Here is a 23,278-nt window from a genome sequence, read left to right as displayed (position 1 = left end):
TGACTCAAGTGTCTCTCCAGTGAAAGCTAAGCTTTGAAGCTTGGTGGATGTGTGGATGCTCAGTGAAGCACAAACATTTAATCCCAGTTTATTGTGGTGTTCCAGCCAGAAATGGCTGACTGGCTTGTTATGGTTGTCACTGACTTTCCCTCCTCATTATTTCACAAAACCCTTTTGTGGACTAACAAGATTTTGGAATGGTAACAAACTTTACATTCAGATAATCATTAAAATAAAGCATCTTACCTGAGTCAGAGCTGGCAGACGCCACTGGCATTTTTGTTTTCGTTGTGTCTGTCCGCGTATAAAATTTGTCCAACTAAAGAGGGAGAGAGAGTTTCTGTATAAAAAGCAACTTCATCACATGGTCAGTCCAAGTATTTACCCCAAATCTCCCCTCTCTGCAGAGAACTATAATACATTCAGTTCTGAGAAGATTACTTACAAATTGTAGTCCGTCACTGAATATAAATTGCATGACAAAAATTGTAGTTAATAACGTAATCTATTAGATTTACACATTTTAGGTAATATATTCTGATTACTTTTAGATTACTTTTGACCTAACTCATTTATCACATAGATCTGAATAAGATTATTTTGTACCATGTTGATATAAAAATATAAAGAAATACAAAAAAAATAAATACTTTTAAAATAAAAACAACACTTGGACTCTAAAAACAGATTTTCTTTATATTGTTTACCTGCATGCCAGTGTGACCATTAAACAACATTAGAGAACTGTAAGTGTGCGAAATGTGTTGTCAAATTAATTAAATATTTACTTAAAATCACAAGTAAATATTTTAGGTCAAAATAATGTGTGAATAATATCATGCAATCCAAAAAAAAAAAAAGTAACTAATCATTTTAATACATAATATAATCTAATTACAAGTACTTAATTCAGATTACATATAATCAGTTACTACCCAGCACTGAAATGTTAATTCAGATGCATGTTTTAGTTTTTAAATCTTCCTTTTTTCTTTTTTTTTAAACGATTGAACAGGTAAGTGAACAAATGCTTTTCCAAGACTTTCTACATTTGGCATAAACAGAAATCATTACAACATTTAGTCTCTTTTTCTTTCCTGAGAAAGAAGTACGTTGCACTATCCTAGTGGGAAAATAAATGTGTGATGCCATGGGTAAATTTAACAACTCTTTCACACAATTTTAGCTCTGAGCTGCACACCTGGATACACACACAGCTAAACGGCACTTTATTACAGGGAGTTTAAAGGCACTATCTTACAGCGTAACACATCTACACACACACCATGTTAAATATAGCTCTCACTGAAGCTGTTAAACTCTGACTGTGCACCTCGGCAAGACTTTGCATAACTCAACTGAATGTGCATGAGAGAGAGAGATTGTGTCAGTGTGTATGTGTTACGCTCCAGTTCTCTTAAACATTCTCCTTAGCTTAATGTCAAAACTCTTAGTACAAAAAAAACACAGCAGTGTTTGAGCACGGAGAACTAGTAACATGGTAATTCAGGTTATACTGTATTACAGGCAATACTGAAGACTGTGAGCAGGGTGTAATATGAATGATCAACATATCAAACGTAAATCAAGAAGTTTCCCTAGACAAACAAAATGATTTTTAATAGCAAAATCACAGTGTCACTACCCACAGATAACAGCATAAAAGAATATAACTGAACACCTTATTTATTCAAAACCATTCATAATCCAATTTATTTGAATCCATATAATTCTGCTTCTAGTGTTGTCACAATAATGGACTTTCAAACTTCGATACGATACCTTGAAAAATATTGATTCAATATTATTTTTGATTCTACAGAGAAAACTGCCATATATACTGCCATACAGATCATTTGTTAGTATCTCATAATTTTTTGATAACAGTTTACACACAACACAGGCAGGCTTTATTTGAATCAAACTAAATTTACAAGAAAAAAAAAGACAAGTACAAATAAACCAAGCTGCTGCAAACGATAACACAAATTAAATAAACAAGGCTTTAAATTTTTCAGGTGGGTCTAACAGTAGTATTCAGCTAAGAAATACTACAGAAAAAAGTAATCAAATGTGAAGACTATCCAGTGTTATTTTATTATAAAAATCAAATACAGATTAATGCTAACAATTAAAGTTACAGAAGTTATTCAGGCAAGAGCAGCGAGTGATTTTATCTTTGCTTTGTTTTTTTGCTCTTTGATTAACGTGACAGACAGCAGCAGGTTTATTAGGCTGCTGTCACTTTAAGAGCTTAATGCATGGATCCAATATACTGTTACAGAACATGCGTTTTCTCTCAACTATTTACACTCCAAAACTGACAGTATTTATCTGAATAGTCAGTAAGATGGCCATTTTGACATAATTTTGTATGTATTTGTCTGTTTAAGCACAATAAGCCACGTAAATGTATTTAATTTCGTAGTCACAAGCTGTTTGAGAGGCAGCTTTATTAGAGTGCGAAACCTGCAGGGAATGACTAAAATTATGTGCAATACAAGCACTATTCAACCGGAGCAAATGAGACGAGTGAGTGACAGGAGGCGGGTGTGTCACTTCACCGAACACACAGCTGGTATCGGTGTATCTATACTGCAGAAAAGGCGCATTGAAACCGTTTCAGATATTTCAGTATTGATACATATGGAAATATTAATATTTTTGACAACACTACCTCCTTCAGTAACAGGAATAAAAATACCTTCTGAGTTTGAAGTATTTTCTGTAATTAACTTCATGAAGTTCTAATATATCATGTGTTTCATATTTAACGAATATATAAATGAGGAATTATGAAAACAAAAAAAAGGTTTTCCAACATTAAAATTAAATTAAAAACAACTTTTTTAAATATGAAAATATTATTTACAAAATGTGTTATTATTAATGAGCCTTAATGAATTTTGATGATAGTCTGCTAACTAACAATAACAATGATATATATCTTTGCACAAAAAAGTTAATGAAAAAAACAGTTTATTCCACTTTGTTTAAACCTTCAGCAAGTCAACAATTTACTCTACAGAATATACAGTTAATACTGTATTGTGCTTACTATATTTTTAAGTACTATATGAAGCAGTATTAAGTATGCAAAAATAAACATTTCAGTTTTATTTTTATTATGAAATGTTATAACCATCCTTAGCAACATAAACAATAAATATACTGTCAAAACTTATAGTACATCTGCAAAGTATTTACTTTTTCCACATTTTGTTATGTTACAGCCTTATTCCAAAAGGGATTAAATTCATTTTTTCCTCAAAATTCTACAAACAATACCCAATAATGACAACGTGAAAGAATTTTGTTTGAAATCTTTGCAAATTTATTAAAAACAAAAAACGAAAAAATCACATGTACATCAATGGAACCAGGATGCATCTGTGCTCAATTTTGGGTGTCATGGCAAAGGCTGTGAATACAGCCTTTGCCATGACACCCAAAATTGAGCACAGATGCATCCTGGTTCCATTGATCATCCTTGAGATGTTTCTACAACTTGCTTGGAGTCCCCCTGTGGTAAATTCAGTTGATTGGACATGATTTGGAAAGGCACACACCTGTCTATATAAGGTCCCACAGTTAACAGTGCATGTCAGAGCAGAAACCAAGCCAGGAAGTCCAAGGAATTATATATACGGTACAGATACATTTCTGCAGCATTGAAGGTCCCAATGAGCACAGTGGCCTCCATCATCCCTAAATGGAATAAGTTTGGAACCACCAGGACTCTTCCTAAAGTGGGCCGCCAGGCCAAACTGAGCGATCGGGGGAGAAGGGCCTTAGTCAGGGAGGTGACCAAGAACCCAATGGTCACTCTGACAGAGCTCCCGCGTTTCTCTGTGGAGAGAGGAGAACCTTCCAGAAGAACAACCATCTCTGCAGAATTCCACCAATCAGGCCTGTATGGTAGAGCGGCCAGATGGAAGCCACTCCTCAGTAAAAGGCACATGACAGCTTGCCTGGAGGACTCTCAGACCATGAGAAACAAAATTTCTGATGAAACAAAGATTGAACTCTTTGGCCTGAATATCAAGCGTCATATCTGGAAGAAACCAGGCACCGCTCATCACCTGGCCAATATCATCCCTACAGTGAAGCATGGTGGTGGCAGCATCATGCTGTGGGGATGTTTTTTAGCAGCAGGAACTGGGAGACTAGTCAGGATCGAGGGAAAGATGAATGCAACCTGCTCCAGAGAGCTCTGGACCTCAGATTGGGGGGGCAAGGTTCATCTTCCAACAGGACAATGACCCTAAGCACACAGCCAAGATAACAAAGGAGTGGCTATGGGACAACTTTGTGAATGTCCTTCAGTGGCCCAGCCAGAGCCCAGATGAACCAAATTGAACATCTCTGGAGAGATTTGAAAATGGCTGTGCATCAATGCTCCCCATCCAACCTGATGGAGCTTGAGAGGTCCTGCAAAGAAGAATGGGAGAAACTGACCAAAAATAGGTGTGCCAAGCTTGTAGCATCATACTCAAAAAGACTTGAGGATGTAATTGGTGCCAAAGGTGCTTCAACAAAGTATGTGAATACTTATGTACATGTGATTTAATTTTGCTTTTAAATTTGCAAAGATTTCAAACAAACTTTGTCACATTGTCATTATGGGGCATTGTTTGTAGAATTTTGTGGAAAAAAATGAATTTAATCCCTTTTGGAATAAGGCTGTAACATAACAAAATGTGGAAAAAGTGAAGCGCTGTGAATACTTTCCGGATACACTGTATATGGCGTTACACTGTTTAATGATGCTTTTTTAATTTGAACCAAACTCGCACTGTGCTGAAAACTGGTCTGGTTTAAACTAAAAGATGGAAAATGAATGATTTTCTCATGATGAGAGATAAGCAGATATATGTATGTATGAGGAAATATCATATTGTGTTAAAAAATAAATGTCCCCACGCATATGAACACTTCTTAGTCTTAAAAGTTCTTAGTTTTTATTTGAGCTCCATCAGATGAGGCACAGTCATAGACTGTAAAAAAATATGGACGTAGCGTCCGTGACGTCACCCATAGAGTTCTGAACAGCAGTTTTGACGAGTAAATGAGGCCGCGGCCATCTTAGCTGCACGTCACCGCACGTCACTCCCGGATAACTGAAAATGGGCAAAGAGGCGGGGAGGTGGTTTGAGCTGATATGACTGGTTGCTGAAACCACGCCCGCCTAGCTCGACGTGACCATGTTAGCAGCAAAGGAGCTATCTATCTATCTTAGATACGATCTAAAATATTAATGAAGATAAGTTTTATCATCAGAACGTTCTAAAGGTTTACTGTCAATCTACGGTGTTTTTTAAGATATAGATCCTCCAACACCAGTAGTGTTGGTTGTGCAAATAACAACATGGAAAATCAAATGGGACTTCATACCTTTATAATGAAATAGAGATCCAATCTGTGGCACTTGGGTAAAATATGAGTGTCCATTGCAAAACAAAAAAACATGTCACATTTCTTCTGAATGATCTGCTCTCTGTCATCGTTCTTCAAGAAAGGATGCAATCTGAGCAGCGTTTATGTTGTAAAACTGTATACGATCGTATCTAACAAACAAATGAGCCTGTGTCCAAAGTATATTTTTTTCAAAATAGTGCAGCAGTTTTAGTTATAATATCCAGGCAGTGCTGTCGGATTTTGATATCCTCCCGCCATTGTCATTGTAGTAAATCTCACAACTAAAACTTTCAGCCAATGCCACGATCCAACAACGTGTGTTCTGTGTCTCTTCCCCATGCATGCACATCTACACAGACACACATCAGTCTCGAATATTATGCAGCAAGCCATATTTTATAATTGTATAAAATAATCGAGCACAAATACGGCTGAGATGCCAAATTCAGCGGCAGCTGAGGTAACATGACGGCTCACAGACAGCAGCGCAATCTACCTGTCACTCAAGTGACCACGCCCTTAATTATGCAGAACTCTTTAAGGCTTAATATAATTTAAACGGATAAGTTATAAAAAAATTCACCCCCCCTCAGAGTTGTCATGAAGGGCAAAAATAGCAGTATAGACCAAAACCACAATTTGAACCAACTTGTAAACATGTTTTTTTTCTGCTATAAACTTGGCCAATTTAACATGGGACTCTATGAGATTCTGCTCTCTTTTGGAGCCTGTCCCTAGCGGCCAGTCGATGAATCGCAGTTTAAGTTACTTCCGTATTGGCTTCACGAGAGAAAGGGGGAGGTTGCCGCTTGGGCACAGTACACCTAGGAACATTCATTTACTGTTTACTGTCACAGACAGGGACTATTTTTTCTAGCAGAAGGATGGAATTTATTGATTTTACTTTGTGACATCGGACTGTTGTGACATCAGTTTCCCTCAGTGGCAGATATCCCAGCAACCAGCTGTTCCTGCCAGCACAGGAGCCTGAACACATGCAGCTGTGTATGTGTTACTGACAAGTGAGAGATAAGATACAGAAGTGACTGACAAAATTACATCTCTTAACACATGAGAAAAGCATCTCTTTCTTCAAGCAATGAAAGGAGTACATCCTGAAATACAAGGTACATCCTGAAGCAATCCTGATCACAGTAAAGACGCTCTGTTCTTTCTTAACAATGTTCAGTTGTCTGTACAAAAGTGGTGAAGTCTGAGCCATTAGTTTCACCAGATTAAATTCCTGGTTTTACTGAACTGGATTCATTGGTGTAAGTAACTTGTTTTGGGGCAGCTTTACTTTATGGCTGATACAACATACTCTCATGGCAATTCATATATTTTACATCATGGCAAGCGGTTGCCTAATTCTTATGAATTCGTTCAATCTCATTCATACATTTTCATATAATCTGTTTACACTCCACTGACAGTTAGGTTTAGGGATTGGAATAGGGTTGGGGTGGACCTTCATGCTTACGTTTTTCTAAAAATCGTATGTTTTATATTGTACAAATTCATAAGTTTTTGACCCTTCGCCGGGAGTTTGATTGACAAGCGATCTAACCAATCAGAATGCCGCATCCGCCATTTTGTCCAACAAAGCAGCCAGTAGTTAGAAGATTAACCTCGGTGGAGTTAAACTTGAAAAATTGTGTATATTGACGTCTCTACGCGTTTTTGCGAAGGGTCAATTGCCTTGTAAAACAATTGACCCTTCACAAAGACCCGCCCCTGTAGCGTCTGGACCAATCAGCCACACAATTATTCATTGTATTTAATGAATTACCCATAAACTCACTCTCACTATCAAAGTTCTCTGAACTCATCCCCCTAAAACTGCAACCAGCATCCCAAGTGTAGCTAGCACACAGGCACAACTAGGTGTCCTGTTACAGTTATATGGTACTTTTATGATCCAGAAGAATGCTGTAGAGACTAGTGACTCATTCTTCCTGAGAAGGACAAATAAACTCTCTTTAATCCTATGTATTCTCTATATAACCACTTGGGAAATGTATAAACATGTATCCAATTTTCCCATATCACGACTTTCCTTTTATAGGCTTTATTCTATGTATTAATTCTCTCTTTTGAACTATTTTGGTATTAATGTTCCATAGTTGCAAATGTATAGTTGACTGAGATCACATTGGCAGCATGTTTGGTATCTACGGACTCCAACTTTAATTTCCTATTTGGTAATTTATGTTACATGTTACTAACTCTGTGACACATTAGTATTATAAGAATTTAGAGGGTTCTTTTCTCATTCATCCAATCCAGTGTCTTATGCTAATATCTTGCTACAGAACAAAGACTCGTAAAACTTCCCTCCGAGGGGGCAACTCCTTATTGGCTCAGACACCTTAAGAGGGTGTGACATCTTCACCTCTTATATTCACCGATCACAAGATCAAGCCCTCTCTTCCTGCTCTTCCTCCTCTTCTTCCTTTTTTTTACTGACAAATGCTGACGTCAAGATGACGCTTTAAGATGCTAGAATCTTCTAAGGAACCCCAAGCTTGTGCCAGGCCTCGGCCTAGACCTTCCATTCACCAAAGATCCTCTGAATCCAACTGGTTCTCTTTCATCAAGACAATATCAGCCAAGATTCAACGGGAGCCTCCACAAATTGCATCAGGACAGTTTTAATTCAACTTGGAGAGACATGCAAGTATCAAACTTAGTCTCATTATCGGATACATTGAGTATCCTTACCCCTTTGAAAGAAGGGCCTGTTAAAACTAAACTGATGGTTTGCTCAAGGCTGTTGATCTGCTGAAATGTACAACCATGCTGTAACCTCTTGCTTCCTGTACTCTGCTTTAGCCCTCTCTCTCTTGGTAAACTGTATGCATGTATGTGTGTGAATGTTAGAGTAGTTTAAGTGTTTAGTCTAGTTAATAAAGTCTTGTTCATGTCACACGTAAGGTTGTCCGTGTTTTGCGCTCATATACGGGAGTCCCTATTCATGTCGGTCCTGACTACAGGCTTTTAGTAGAATAAGATTGTTATTTCCCATAACCTGGAAATGAACATTTCTTAGAATTAATAAACAATTAACACTGTGTGTTCATTGAACAACAGGTTAATTGATTGTAATATTAATTTTATTACATTAAGTTAATTTTATTAACTGATTAAAATATTAATAATTAATTATAACTAGTTATGATTAATTATTCATATTTATTTTGAGCTAATTTGCTACACCCCCCTTAGTTACTGTTGCTTTGTCCGACAAGCCGTGGCACCATCACGCCACACGCAGTGAAAAATACATCGCAGAGCAAAGAGGATACTGACAACACGTCGACAGACAAGACAGAGCAGGTTACTTATGATATTAAGTAACCTGCTCTGTCCCAGCTCTGTCCCAGCTAGTCCCAGCTTTCAAACTGTGTAGTTTTTAAAGAAATTCAAACAATAAAAACCGTTTTGTGGCTCTTTAATGTGTCGTGACCATGGTCGTGACAGATTGCTGTAGGCTTGCCAGTGTATTAACTGATTGCTCTCTAAAACATACATCACCCTCCAAAGACGTTAGCAAATACAAAACACAACATATGTTTGACAGGCTCTAAGTGCTTGCTAGTTTTCTGACTGGCTCACGTTTACAAAGACAGGTGTGATTTACGAGACCAATTTCCGTGATATTTCACAGATATCAGGGCAGGATCTCTTTAAAAGATCCCCTACAACACCTTTAAGAATAAAGCAGATTTTCTGTATGATTAACACATGCTTTAGTAGAACTATACATGCCAGCTCTACACTGATGAACCAAAACATTACGACCAGTGTGAAGCAAATATCATTGATCATCTCCTAAGGCCACATATTAAGGTCTGGATAGATAAACAGATTAGAACAAACATTAGAATAAGTTCTTGTAATCAATGTGTTGGATGCAGGAGAAATGGGCAGGAATAAAGATCTGAGCGACTTTGACGAGGGCCAAATAGTTATGGCAAGACAATTGGGTCAGAGTATCTCTGAAACGGCCTGGTCAGCAGTGGTGAGAATTTACCAAGAGATGTCCGAGGAGGGACAAACCACGAACCGGTGACAGGGCCCTCAAGGCTCATCAATGCACGAGGCAACTAAGGCTATCCTGTCTGGTCTGAGCCAACAGAAGTTCTACTGTGGCACCAAATTTTAATTATGGTGTCAGAACACACAGTGCATCGACCAATCAGAGTGTCTATGATGAGCCCTGTCCACTGTCGAAAGTGCCTACAATGGGCACGTGAGCATCAGAACTGGACTTTGGAGCAGTTGAAGAAGGTTGCCTGGTCCAATGAGTCCCGTTTTCCTTTACATCACTTGGACGGCCGTTTACGTGTGCATTGTTGACCTGGGGAAGTGATGGCACGAGGATGCACTGTGGGACGACGACAAGCTGATGGAGGGAGAGTGAAGCTCTGGGCAATGTTCTGCTGGAAACACTAGGTCTGGCCATTCATGTGGACCCAAATTTGACACATGCCACCTACCTAAACATTGCTGCAGAGAAGATACACTCCTTCATGGCAAGGGTGTTCCCTGGTGAAAGTGGCCTCTTTCAACAGGATAATGCGCCTTGCCACACTGCACACATTGTTCGGGAATGGTTTAAAGAACATAATTAAGAGTTCAAGGTGTTGCCCTGGCCTCTAATTCCTCAGATCTCAGTACAATTCAGCATCTGTGGGATGTGCTGGCCAACAAGTTCGATCCACGGCGGCTCCACCTCGCAGCCTACATGACTTGAAGGATCTGCTGCTAAAGTCTTGGTGCCAGAAACCACAAACACCTTCAGGGGTCTTATAGACTGCATTCCTCAGCAGGACAGTGCAGTTTTGGCAGCACGTGTCATGGAGGACCGACGTCATATTAGACAGTTGGTAATACTGTTTTGGCTCATCGGTGTATATGACAATACAAACTGAATCCTATTAGTTAGTAAAAAAGATGAGTTGATAATGTAGAATTCAAGATCTCCAATCAAAAGTTCATGCTCCAATTTCTCCTCAGGAAACTACAAAACCAGAAGTAGATGATCTAAGCTCACTTCATCTATGAACTGAACAATGTCTTGAACATCAGCCTGCCACCACCCCATTTACCCCAAAATTTCACTCCGGGGTAGCAGTTTAACTGATTTAAGCTCAGTGTAAGAACACAACTCTAATAAACAAATGTTCAAAAAAGGCACAAATCCACAGGTCCTGGTGAATCTGGGCTAAAAATAGCCCGTTTCCACTCCCTCAGGTTGGGCTTCTCATTACTTTACATGGGAGAATGGTTGTAACCAAGACAACCATAAGCTCCCCTCACACACGCAGCTTCTATTTTTTCTTTTCTCCTTTGTGCCGGTTCACCATGGCAATGACAGAGACTACATTAAATAGTAATCACAATCTACACCAAGTGGTGGTTTTTGAGCAAAAGATGTGGAGTGTGTTTACAAAGAAATAAGTTATTAGTTACTATAAAAATGTTACTACATTGACAATTTAACACAAAATCAAATACCATTTATAAAATGGTTACTACTTAATAAAATATTAAAGACAAAAATTGTCATGTTGTTTTATTAAAATAACCATGAAATCAAAAATGACAATTCTTACTTTTTAAGGAATATTTATAATAAACAATTGATTCATGCACATCATTATTTTTTTTAATGTGCCCTCATAATCTTTAATCAAAATAACTTCCCCTCCTTGCAGTGACATCTCTTCTTTGATGACATGTTTACTGGCGCAAGGGTGGGACAACCTGTCACTCACATGAGATCGACCAATAGCAAATGACAACGATCCAACAATCCAATCAATTCAATCAATTCCCGATGCACAAAATCAGGTCCCACCCAACATTTTTTCTTGTTCGTTTCACTATACATCACAATAGGGAACAAAAGCCTATTGCAACTTCCATTTCATGCCGACTTTTAAGAAAATCCATCCTTCCATGTGGGTTTGTGAGGGAAATGCAGGTTTGTGAGTTGATGGAAAGCTAATAATTAATGAAATCAAACGTAACATTCCAAATATAAAATGAGGCTGCACAATTAACTGAAATATATCCAAAATCTTATATCGGGTTTATGGAATTAAATGCTGCAAAAGTAATATGTTTTGTTATGTGACCATTAACTGACATCAGAGAACCTTGAACATGTGAACGAATGTGTCAATAAATTATTGCAATGGTAACTTAAAATCTCAAAGGGTATTTAGAGTAAATGTTTTAAGTCTATGGGGTTCAACTGACGAAAAAGTTTGGGAAAGTGCTGTCTGTGAGGTCGAAACACTATGTTTCCAAAAGAGCGCTGACGATTTGGGCTACTTTAGATTTCCATTAATAATGGTGCATCAGAACAAACTCAGGATTGCATGCTGAAATGTGTGTTTAAGCAATATAGATACATATCTGCTGGATATTTTAAAAGCAAATTTATGTGCTACTTTTGTATTTTTCAGGTTTTAGAAGTGTGTTACATTTGAAGGTATTCAAAAAATTTAAATACTGAATACATTTGTTTTTTAATTAACTTAAATTTTATTTTGCCTGTTGTTCCAACACACTCTCTTGGCTATTTGTAACTCTTTTATGTTTTGGAAAATTGAACTTCATTTTATTCTTTTTTTTTCTAAAAATCATAATTTTCTGTTCAAATAACATTGTATGAAGTTACATGAAATCACCACGTCATGAAATAATTCAGTTTTTTGATGAGATGGGGTTTTGTTCTAAAAGGGAACCGTATGTTTCATCACTTCATCTACGGTTCTATGAAGAAACTTTGACATCCATGGAATTTCAAATGCACAAAAGGTTCTTTATATTGGAAAAAGGTTCTTTTGATTTTTAAAATGTTCTTCAAACAAAAACAAAAACAAAAATGGTTCTTATAAGAACTTTTCTCTAAGGGGGCTTTCACACTGGGCTCGTTTGCCGCGGTCCAAGCCCGGGCGCGATTGTTCCTGCTGTCCCCCGCAGCGTTTGTCTGGTTTCACACTCAAATTGATTCTATCGAACCCTGGTGCATTTGGGTTCATCTTATGTCATCACAGACGTGCACAGGGTATGATGGAAAACAGAATGCTGGTCAATAAATTCTGTTTTTTATTAATATGGTGCTATTATGTGCAGTAGAGTAAACAACACTTGTGTTTACTGTATGTGCGCCCCATGTAGACGGTTTTCCGCTGTTTGCAAGCAGCCTATTTTGAGGAGACAGCTGATTGCCATTCATTTGCCACTCAGATTGCACTCGCAAAGCGTGAATACACTGCAGTCTCACTCCTGCTCGAATCCAAGGTAAATCATCAACACTCATCTCTTACATGTGTTTTATTGAAGTAAATACATTATAATCAGCGAAAACACATTCGCAGGTTACTTTACTTTCTGAACAAGTGCACACCCGAGTCCGTGTTGCTTTCATATTCATGCAAACTGCGACACAGTTCGAGTACAACCGAACTTAGAACACCTCCTTCAGGTAGTCTCGAGTTTGGTACCCCGGTGCACACCCGGGTTCGCATGACAGCTTTCACATTAGCGATTTTTTTAATGCGAACCGTGCTCCATTTCGAACTAAACTGCCAGTGTGAAAGCTCCCTTAGGGTGTGTTCACACTTGTAGTTTGGTTATCTTGGTTCTTTCAGTCTGGACCAAAAGAGAAATTGATACATTTAAGCCTTGTTCAGACTGTCAATCAAAATCCGATTTTTGTTCATGTCCAATTGAAATCCGGTTTAGCAAGTGTGAACGCATCCGTTTCGATCAACATTCAATATCTGGTTTAAAATCCTATTCAAATCAAAATGGAAAATGGAAATCCGTTTCTGTTTCCGCTCGGATTTCGCGCAGTTTATGTGACTCTTGGACTGACAGTGTGAATGTCATTTTAAATATCAAACCTACATATACAAAAAAAAAAAAAAAATAAAAAAATCTTATTGACACAATTTTCACGATTCGATTTGATTACTATTCACATGCTTTCGACTCTATTTGATTTGATTCCGATTTTGATTCGATATCGATTATTTTGTATGTAGTATTTCAGTTACAGTAAATGGCAAATTTTCTAGAGGAAAAAAAATCTCTCAACTAATGCTGTAAACTACACATGGGAGTCAGTTGGTACTACTATAATAATATTGAAGGTTAAATGAACTTATTTATATACAAACACTTAAATTACACTCGTTTTTATTATAAATAAAGTTTAGAATTACATAATCATATTTCTACTCAAATTCATTTTTTTTAAATATAAACATTTAAAAAGCGGCTGTCATAACTGATTTATTCAAACATGCATTAAATATTGAAGAACATTAAAAATTATAATGAATATATAATGGTGCATAGCTATATTTATCAGAATGTTGCTATCTAGAGTCCATTTTTCTATCTGTCTAATGAGTTTATGGTGTATGGTGAATATGTTTTTCTGAGGTAAATGTGACGTTACGTGACATTGTTTACAAGCTGTCTTTCCGAGATTGAAGCACTGATTGAGCGATTTCATGTGACATGATACAGATTTCGGTAAGTTGTGCTGTATATTTTAACATACCTTCAGATGTTTATTCATGCTTATTTCGCGCTGTAACTGGTATTAAAGCGGAGGAGAGGATGTTCACATGCGCTCGTGCTGCCACTTCTCTTCAACTGAGGCGCTAAAGTGATCCGTCATGTCACATTAAACAGCGCCAAAACGGTATTTATTTTTTGAATCTCATAATAAGATGGACATGATTTGAAATCTGAGACTTTGCTTCATATCGAAAGTAACAACGCACAAAGATTATTGCGATTTTTTGGATGGGAGGCGCTACATATTCTGCTCATTCATCAACTGAAAACAGACAAGACTAATCGATTCTTGGGATTTAAGAATTTAAGGGTTTCATCGTTGTAAAAAACCTTTATGGAACCTTTATTTTTAGGAGTGTAGGAGAAGCAAATATAAAGGAACTTGATCCTTAAATAGTCTTTAATTGTTCTATTTTGGAATTTTTGAACATTCAACTCCAGCAAGATTCAAGATTTATGATGTTCGTCTGATTTTATTGACTTATAGGCCTACTGAAGATTCAGAAGGGACTTAAAATATCTAGAGACCAAAATACCTTGGGCCCCATTTCCACCTGACGCATTTGAATCATGTTAATAACAGGTGCAAACAGCAACGAGTCTCGGCCATCCACTTGTGAATTTGCACAAGCAAAGCACCACTTACAGTTTCTTTGCTAGATTTCAGTGCTTCTGAATTACGCAGATACAGCTGTTTTAAACATACACACACAGTTACACACATAAGCTCAATTAGCTTAACCAAAGGCAGTCAGGACAGCAGATGACAGTGGGAGGTCAGCACTAACAGCACTGTAGCATTAACTCTCCGGCTGCGCAGCTGCAGCGATGGTTGCCTGGCAACACATGAAATCCCAAGAGCCTCTACTGTAGGGTATTTGAAAGGAGCAAAGGAGCTAGAAAATTGGAGAGTAAATCGAGTTAATAGTGCTGTTCTGTGTTTAGGCATGTAATTTAGAAATGTTTGTAATTTAGAAATGTAATTTGATGTTCTTTATTACGAGATTGTGATGTACATTTTTCTGGCTGCCTGAACACGTTTAGCTAACTGGCTGCCTGGTTTCAAGTTTCAGGACAATCTGTGGTCAGCTTTTAGAAGTGTTCATGGTCTGTCTTTGTGTGTCTACACACAGATAATTTAATAAGCAAATTTTCCTCTTTGGCAGCTGTTGTGCCACATGGTGTATGATAATGTGCCAAACGAGTGACTGAAAACCTCTTTCCATGGCATGTTGTATTATTCAATCGAAGATGTAAATGACCTTATAGCCAATCACAATTTTAAAATCAAAACAAAATCAATCAAATCTGAAACATCTTATCTTCCGAGGTCAAATACCTCGTCTTGCAATGTCACTTGTTTTTATTGAGTGCACTGACTACATCACCGGTTTTCATGGAAACAGCCCCTGGAGCTGCACACGTGGGTAAAGCTGTCACACACAGAGTGGAACAGAAGCAGAGAGGTCATGTCATGTTTATGAATGAGACACAGAAAAGAACGGAGGAGTTGAAGAGGTGTCGACTTTCCCACACAAGCCAGCAAACACATGTTAAAAGAACAGACCACTGAATATGAATAAGAATAGCCAAATATAGGACATATGGGACATGAACTATTACTAGAAAAGAAAGATAAAATAAAAGATATATAAAACTTAAAAAGAATCAATTCAATAATGATAGAAATATGGTTATATAAATATATATAATTCAATTAAAATAACAACATTAAACTAATAAAATATCAAATAAAAACAAGTAATGAACCTTGACAGATCTGTCAAGGGACCATAATAGAAAAAGGAATATATATATATATATATATATATATATATATATATATATATATATATATATCCTTTTTCTATTATGGTATATTATTTGTATAAACAGTCAAACCAAAATTTATTCAGACACCTTGAACATTTCATTCATTAATACAGTTTAATTTCATTCATTAATACAGAACTCAGAGTTAAACTGTGTCAGAAAAAATCAATCTTATTTATGTCAGATAAAACATGGTCAGGTCAAAGTGTCTGAATAATTTTGTATCAGTTTTACTGGTAGTCCACTGTATGAAGAATTTTTGGGTATAATATGTCACAGTTTACTTTATTTTGCTATCCTCACTTACATAAATGAACTATAGTGTCCTGCACCCACTAGTAAAATATATCAAAAATATAAAAAATGTCTGAATGAGTGGCAGTGAAAATGCCTTTCAGAGTGGCAGTGTCTCTCAGAAGTCAAGATGGGCAGAGGATCACCAATTCCCCCAATGCTGCGGTGAAAAATAGTGGAGCAATATCAGAAAGGAGTTTCTCAGAGAAAAATTGCAAAGAGTTTGAAGTTATCATCATCTACAGTGCATAATATCATCCAAACATTCAGAGAATCTGGAACAATCTCTGTGCGTAAGGGTCAAGGCCGGAAAACCATACTGGATGCCCGTGATCTTCGGGCCCTTAGACGGCACAGCATCACATACAGGAATGCTACTGTAATGGAAATCACAACATGGGCTCAGGAATACTTCCAGAAAACATTGTCAGTGAACACAATCCACCGTGCCATTCGCCATTGCCGGCTAAAACTCTATAGGTCAAAAAAGAAGCCATATCTAAACATGATCCAGAAGCGCAGGTGTTTTCTCTGGGCCAAGGCTCATTTAAAATGGACTGTGGCAAAGTGGAAAACTGTTCTGTGGTCAGACGAATCAAAATTTGAAGTTCTTTTTGGAAAACTGGGACGCCATGTCATCCGGACTAAAGGACAAGGACAACCCAAGTTGTTATCAGCGCTCAGTTCAGAAACCTGCATCTCTGATGGTATGGGGTTGCATGAGTGCGTGTGGCATGGGCAGCTTACACATCTGGAAAGGCACCATCAATGCTGAAAGGTATATCCAAGTTCTAGAACAACATATGCTCCCATCCAGACGTCGTCTCTTTCAGGGAAGACCTTGCATTTTCCAACATGAAAATGCCAGACCACATACTGCATTAATTACAACATCATGGCTGCGTAGAAGAAGGATCCGGGTACTGAAATGGCCAGCCTGCAGTCCAGATCTTTCACTCATAGAAAACATTTGGCGCATCATAAAGAGGAAGATGCGACAAAGAAGACCTAAGACAGTTGAGCAACTAGAAGCCTGTATTAGACAAGAATGAGACAACATTCCTATTCCTAAACTTGAGCAACTTGTCTCCTCAGTCCCCAGACGTTTGCAGACTGTTATAAAAAGAAGAGGGGATGCCACACAGTGGTAAACATGGCCTTGTCCCAACTTTTTTGAGATGTGTTGATGCCATGAAACTTAAAATCAACTTATTTTTCCCTTAAAATGATACATTTTCTCAGTTTAAACATTTGATATGTTATCTATGTTGTATTCTGAATAAAATATTGACATTTTAAACTTCCACATCATTGCATTCTGTTTTTATTCACAATTTGTACAGTGTCCCAACTTTTTTGGAATCGGGTTTGTATATATATATTTGTATTTGTATATATATATATATATATATATATATATATATATATATATATATATATATATATATATATATATATATATATATAGCCTCTAAGTGCCATCTCAAATTTTCTTCTAAAATTAGCATTTTTATCAAGCTTGTATGTTTATGTTCAGTTATTTCACTTTAATGGCAATGAAAATGACCTATTAATTACCATTAAAGTGAAATTACTGAACCTAACATGAGTTTGATAAAAATGCTCAATTTAGAAAAAAATTTCAGATGACACTTAAGAGGCTTTCGCATCTAAAGTCTTCATATATAAATATAATAAAAATAATTTGTGTGAAATTAATAATAATTATGGGAAAAAATGTCCATTACTAGAAAACCAACTCTGGACCAAGCATCATGCAGTGAAGCTGTTGTTGTTTTTGCTCATAGGTACCCATACATGCATAGGCTAAAGTATATCAATTATGATCACAATCAAATGACAGCATATAGTTATAATTAATTAACAGCATCTATCTTTTTCTGAAGTGGAAACAACTAAAATATCTCATAAAAGCAGTGTGATAAAATTAATCTTACAAAGTCTTCATGATATGTGACGTCATTGTAAATTATCCGAACTATTAACTCTAAAAAACAAAAAAACAATGATCTTCTCAAAAATGCATGATTTTCATTTTAAATACAACCTGTCCTGAACACGTTTAGTTATATGTGGTGTGATACAGTGATGATATTGGAAAGTAAAGCATGGTACTTGAATGATTACCTTTTTTTACCGTGTTATTGTACATAGCCTCCCCTTAGAATCCCATATTACCATTGTGTACCAAATGTCCAGAAAAGGCAACGTAATGCCATTGTATTGTTTGTGCGAGCATCTTAGATAAACACTGACATTAGTGAAAAAGACTCAAATTCATTTCAGATCAAACTCTATCTGCTACTTGTTTATCGCGTCGCGTAGCTCTCTGTGCAGAAAGGAGTGTAACGAGCTGTTTCACTATCTGTCATGAACGCCTTTGACTCACCTGTGATGTCTGACAGGGTGAGATAAACCAGCAGTGCACGTCTTTCACTTTTTGCAGACGTCGTTCATGATGATAGTCGCCGAATTAACACGTACAATCCATCGGCTTTCGAATCATTAAGAATTTCGCGTCTTATTTACCACACACACATACCTGATAACACAGCAACCAGTGAGCCTCTCAGACAGCAGTGTTATTATCTATCACACAAAACACTTTAAACTAGATTAGCTGCTCAGTCAACCTCTCGTCACCTGATAACTAAACGAAGATTTAAACAATCTGTGTAACTGCTTTACATCACGTATCTGACCGGCGGCGATGCGCTTTTGTTGTATTGAGATGCTGCGAGTCTTAAAGGGGCAACACACTCCACGCCTCTCTGCGGACCCCACAACATCACCGCCTCTATCTTGTATTAAATAACTCAAACCTTTACAGTTTTAAGAACAATTCACTACATACCGCAGTCTCTCTGTATTTACATACTATTAAATTATGTATATTTGCTATTAATAACAACTATAACACGAGCATGTTTGGTTATTTTTCCAAAATAAAAAAAAACACGATACTGAATCGGTCGGTACTTGAAATGAAAAAAGTGACATTAGAGCACGCCACATGTCCAAAAATATGGTAATAGCCAAACTATTTCTATTCATGATATTTTTTTCATCCTTATTTGCAAGATAGAAATATAAATCATTGCATAGATGAATATAAATATTTTTATTTCAATTTTTTTTTATACTATATATGATGTATATTACGTACCATATAAGCTAAGTTACAGAATGTCCATTTTTTTGTTCAGTGCAAAAATAATATTTATGGTATTTTTATATTTTTATTTACCCCAAACTTCCAAACTGTGATTTATGAAACAATGACACTGGCAACAGTTTTTAAAATGTAGAAATATTGTTGAGTTTCTCCATCTAGTGGTATATAGATGTACGTTCAGACACAATCTCACTTTATTTGTTTAAGAAAAGGTAGGTAAATAAATTAAACCATGTAAATGCATAAATAAAGGGAGGAATCAAGCATTCAACATTCAGTTATTTTTATTATTGTCAATTTTGTCAGTGAATAATAAATTATTTACAATTGTCTTTCACAAAGAGTAAATTCAATTATAGAAAGAGAAAAGAGAAAGAGAAAGAGAAAGAGAAAGAGAAAGAGAAAGAAAGAGGCTGACAGAGATGTACAGATCATGAGGTGTTTTTGGAGCCTCATTTTGATGAGGGTTTGGCTCATGCTGGTTTCTGCTGTTCATTTATTTTCATAGAGATGGATGAAGAAAGCCAAGGCACCACCAACCACAGAGGAGGAGAGAGGAGTCGCATCCTCACCATAACAAGTCTTCCACGCTGCACAAACACAAAAACACATATTTTCACATCTCCACCAGGGGTTTGTCTGAATATCTCTGGACTGTAACTGGTATCTGTGATTAAATACAACAGTGATACAAAGCTATAAGAGTAACTACGATATTCCAGCATTTTCCCTCACTGCTCACCGGGGCCTGACGTCCTGTTCATCATCGCCGAACAGCAGCTCAGCCACAGCGGCCTCAGGGGTGGATCGCTTCCCATATCTGAAGAATGAGAAGCAAGATTTATGAGCATGATTTGAGGTGTCATTCAGGTCTGTAGCACAAATTATGTGCTTAATTAGTGTTAGAAGTTTGTTCATATTACATAATAATGAGCAACAGGATAATGATGAACAAACAAGCACCAAAAAGGATTACAATCCAACTTCCTGATTTAAATAAAAGATCTTTAAGATAAATATAGATAAATTCAGAGAAATAAGGAAATCAGCAAGAAACAGAACCAAAATAACACATGAATGCCATTTAATTGTGGCCTTTTAAGGTTAAACGTGTTGCAGAAAATATCAGGGTAGATCTCTAGCATGGATCATCAGAGACGTTACCAGACATGTTAATCCCACTTAATAACAATCTATCTTAGTGCACAGCACAATAATGAGGGGTTACATACAGGTTGAAGGATATCTGGCAACTCAGCCCACCCCTCGCACATATGTGAGTGTTCAGATAAAAACATAGCAACGCTCAATTTGGTTAAACCATGAACTCATGCAAAAAAAAGAGGTTTTGTTTAAACTGTAAAATAGATTTGAGTTTAGTCTCAATCAGTGGGATTGAATTCAAATCAATTCAGTTTATTTCCTTAGAATGATGAAGCTCTAATTGGCAAAAAAAAAAAAAAAAAAAAAAAAAAAAAATATATATATATATATATATATATATATATATATATATATATATATATATCATCAAGTACTATGACATCAACATTTAATACCATAACTGTACCTGCTATAGTACTTTTTGTGAGGGATATATTTAAACAAATTTAATAAAGGCTCAAGTAATAACCCAATGACTGGAAAATGTGATGTGAAAAACAACAATACACTGGTTCGCATAAATGATGTCATTATGATGAGAGCAAGAGAGAAAGACAGAGAGAGAGTGTTAGAAATGATTCCATTAATACAGACATCATACTCTCCATTATCATCTGAAAATCTTTGTTGGGCCATTAGCTGTTTTCTGCTTTTTATACAGAATCATATTTCAAGAATCATCTGAACTTACTCCCCTTGGGTTGCATCCGTACATTGGGCTTTAATCATGAATTACGAGCAACAACAACAACAAAAAAAATGTGTATAAATTGTTTGTAAAATAAGATGTTGTTGCATTTAGTCCAGTGTGACCATTTATGTAAGATGCTTTTACAAACAATTTACACAGAATTTCTTCTACTGCTTATGAACTATGATTGTCTCTAAGACAACAGACTCTGCGCAACTGTGACACTGTTTAATAATTTCCAATTGTAAGAAATGAACAAACATTAATAATCTAGGTTAATGTTAATTTATAAATATAGGCCTATCATATTTATTTTTCAATGTTAATTGATGTTAACTAATGTTAATAATATTAATAATACAGAATTTAACATTAATATACATTAATAAATACTGTAAAATGTTGTTCATTATCAGAAGATTAATGTATTAAATAATGTTAAATTAAATTAAATACTGTTACCGGATATATAAAAAATTTCATGACATTTCCCTTTAGTTAAAGTACAGTTTTAAGTACTGCATATATCATGTTCTGACAATTATTAATGAAAGTTGTTATATTATTATTACTAACCAGTGCTACTATTTGCATCTACTAAAATCTGCACTGACACATGTAATGGCAACACGTTACAATAAGGTTAGTTAACATTAACTAACAATGAGCAAAACGTTTGTTGCTGTATTTATTAATTCATATTTGTTAACATTAGTTAACTGTTCATGTTAGCTCAGGTCCATTAAATAATATTAACAGATACAGCTTTTGATTTTAATAATGTATTAGTAAATGTTCAAATTAACATTAGTACAAGTATTTATCATTGTTAGTTTATGTTAACTAATGTAGTTAACTAATGTTAACAAATGGAACCTTATTGTAAAGTGTTACCCATGTAATTATTCGCAAATTAACACACGGGTAATTGTAGCCTTACCTCTGTCGCGTGATGAGGTTGATGTAGTGTCTTAGAGCCGTGTGGTACTTGGCCATCTCCTCTGGACCCACATCTCCGGCTGGAGGTTCAGGTTTGGGTGGGTAAGCTTCAGCCAAGCTGCTGAGACACACTATGACACACAGCAAAAGAGCCAGCGGCACGGTCCAGGATCTCAGTGTACTTGCCATCTGATAGACAGAGAGAAAACCTTTGGGATTCATACAAAGTAGGATGCACCTTTGAAGTCTTAAGGTCTACAGAACATTTCAAAGATACTATTAAACATTTCCTGTAGAGTTTCAACTCTATCTCTATCTGCCTCAAAAGATTCTCAGTGCTGAATGGTTTTGTCAAGTTCACTCACTGATGTATTTTGTTACAGAGCTATCCATGGTCCTGATTCGGATGCTGTTATGTTGAAGTTATCATCAAATAAAGAGTGAAAGAAGCAGAATGCTACTTACTCTGCAATAGATGTTCAGGCCCAGAAGAATTGTGTAGAGCTGATGTTGGTTGTTGGCGTTGATCTGCTCTTCTCTCAACAGACCATGGTGCTTTTATAGCTCAAGAGACCCCAGAGGGAGGTCCAAACCCCACCCAGCACTTACACACACCAGTGTTAATGATGAACTAATGAGTCATTGGCACAAGCCATCTGACCCTGTGATCTCAATATCTATGAGACTCTGAACATTAACAAGACAGCTGTACTAGAACTACACATTTACTTAAACTTACATTTTGGTTCTGAAATTATACCTCCTAAAACTGAAGCTTGTTTCTGCCATGAAATAAAAAGTAAAAAAGAAGTCAAAATCATGAAATAAAAGTCGCAATTACATTTTTTAACCCTTAAATGCATACCTCGGGTCTTTAGTGACCCGGGACGTCATTCACTACCCTCCTCCTCGTTCATTTTTTAAAGTTAGACATCAACCTTCTTGGTATTCCTCAATCAAATCATTATAAAGAATATAACAAGAAAAAAAAAAAAATACAATTATAAAAGAATGATTATTTTTGTATTCATTTTTGTAAAAATTGTATAGGGTCTCAAACGACCCGAGGTGTTTATTCCACAAGGTGGCAGCGATCGAAATATTGATTTTGAAAATGTTGAAAATTATATAGTTTT

General features: G+C 36.4%; 2 protein-coding genes across 4 annotated transcripts in view; both read right to left on the bottom strand.

Moving 5' to 3' along the window:
- Positions 1 to 18,918, bottom strand: part of mpp2b (MAGUK p55 scaffold protein 2b) — a 63,319-nt gene extending 44,401 nt beyond the window's left edge. The window contains exons 1-2 of one of the 3 annotated variants that reach the window (XM_048170896.1): positions 18,563 to 18,918; positions 247 to 319 (exon numbers count right to left, since the gene is read on the bottom strand). In XM_048170896.1, the coding sequence (XP_048026853.1) occupies positions 247 to 277 (31 nt within the window). In that variant the 5' untranslated portion in view covers positions 278 to 319; positions 18,563 to 18,918. Of the gene's footprint in view, positions 1 to 246; positions 320 to 18,300; positions 18,494 to 18,562 lie in introns of those variants that run through there. The other 2 variants (XM_048170898.1, XM_048170899.1) reach the window with 2 other exon arrangements.
- A 696-nt stretch (positions 18,919 to 19,614) lies between these two features.
- On the bottom strand, positions 19,615 to 22,753 carry pyyb (peptide YYb). Its single transcript, XM_048170900.1, has 4 exons — positions 22,608 to 22,753; positions 22,144 to 22,331; positions 20,091 to 20,168; positions 19,615 to 19,938 (listed from the first exon to the last, which is right to left on the bottom strand). Exons 2-4 carry the CDS (start codon positions 22,329 to 22,331, stop codon positions 19,917 to 19,919), a joined length of 288 nt encoding a protein of 95 aa, XP_048026857.1. The 5' UTR covers positions 22,608 to 22,753; the 3' UTR covers positions 19,615 to 19,916.
- Positions 22,754 to 23,278: the final 525 nt, after the last annotated feature.

Source organism: Megalobrama amblycephala, linkage group LG20 (genome assembly GCF_018812025.1).
Source record: "Megalobrama amblycephala isolate DHTTF-2021 linkage group LG20, ASM1881202v1, whole genome shotgun sequence".
Taxonomy (NCBI): domain Eukaryota; kingdom Metazoa; phylum Chordata; class Actinopteri; order Cypriniformes; family Xenocyprididae; genus Megalobrama; species Megalobrama amblycephala.
This window is presented reverse-complemented; position numbering and strand designations above follow the sequence as displayed.

Bases quoted from the DNA above. Each gene is read 5' to 3' on its own strand.
- pyyb (XM_048170900.1), bottom strand. From the start codon at position 22,331: ATGGCAAGTACACTGAGATCCTGGACCGTGCCGCTGGCTCTTTTGCTG. The intron at 20,169-22,143 runs GTAAGGCTACAA...CTCATTCTTCAG, and splicing joins AACCTCATCACGCGACAGAG to ATATGGGAAGCGATCCACCC. The intron at 19,939-20,090 runs GTGAGCAGTGAG...GTGTTTGTGCAG, and splicing joins GAACAGGACGTCAGGCCCCG to CGTGGAAGACTTGTTATGGT.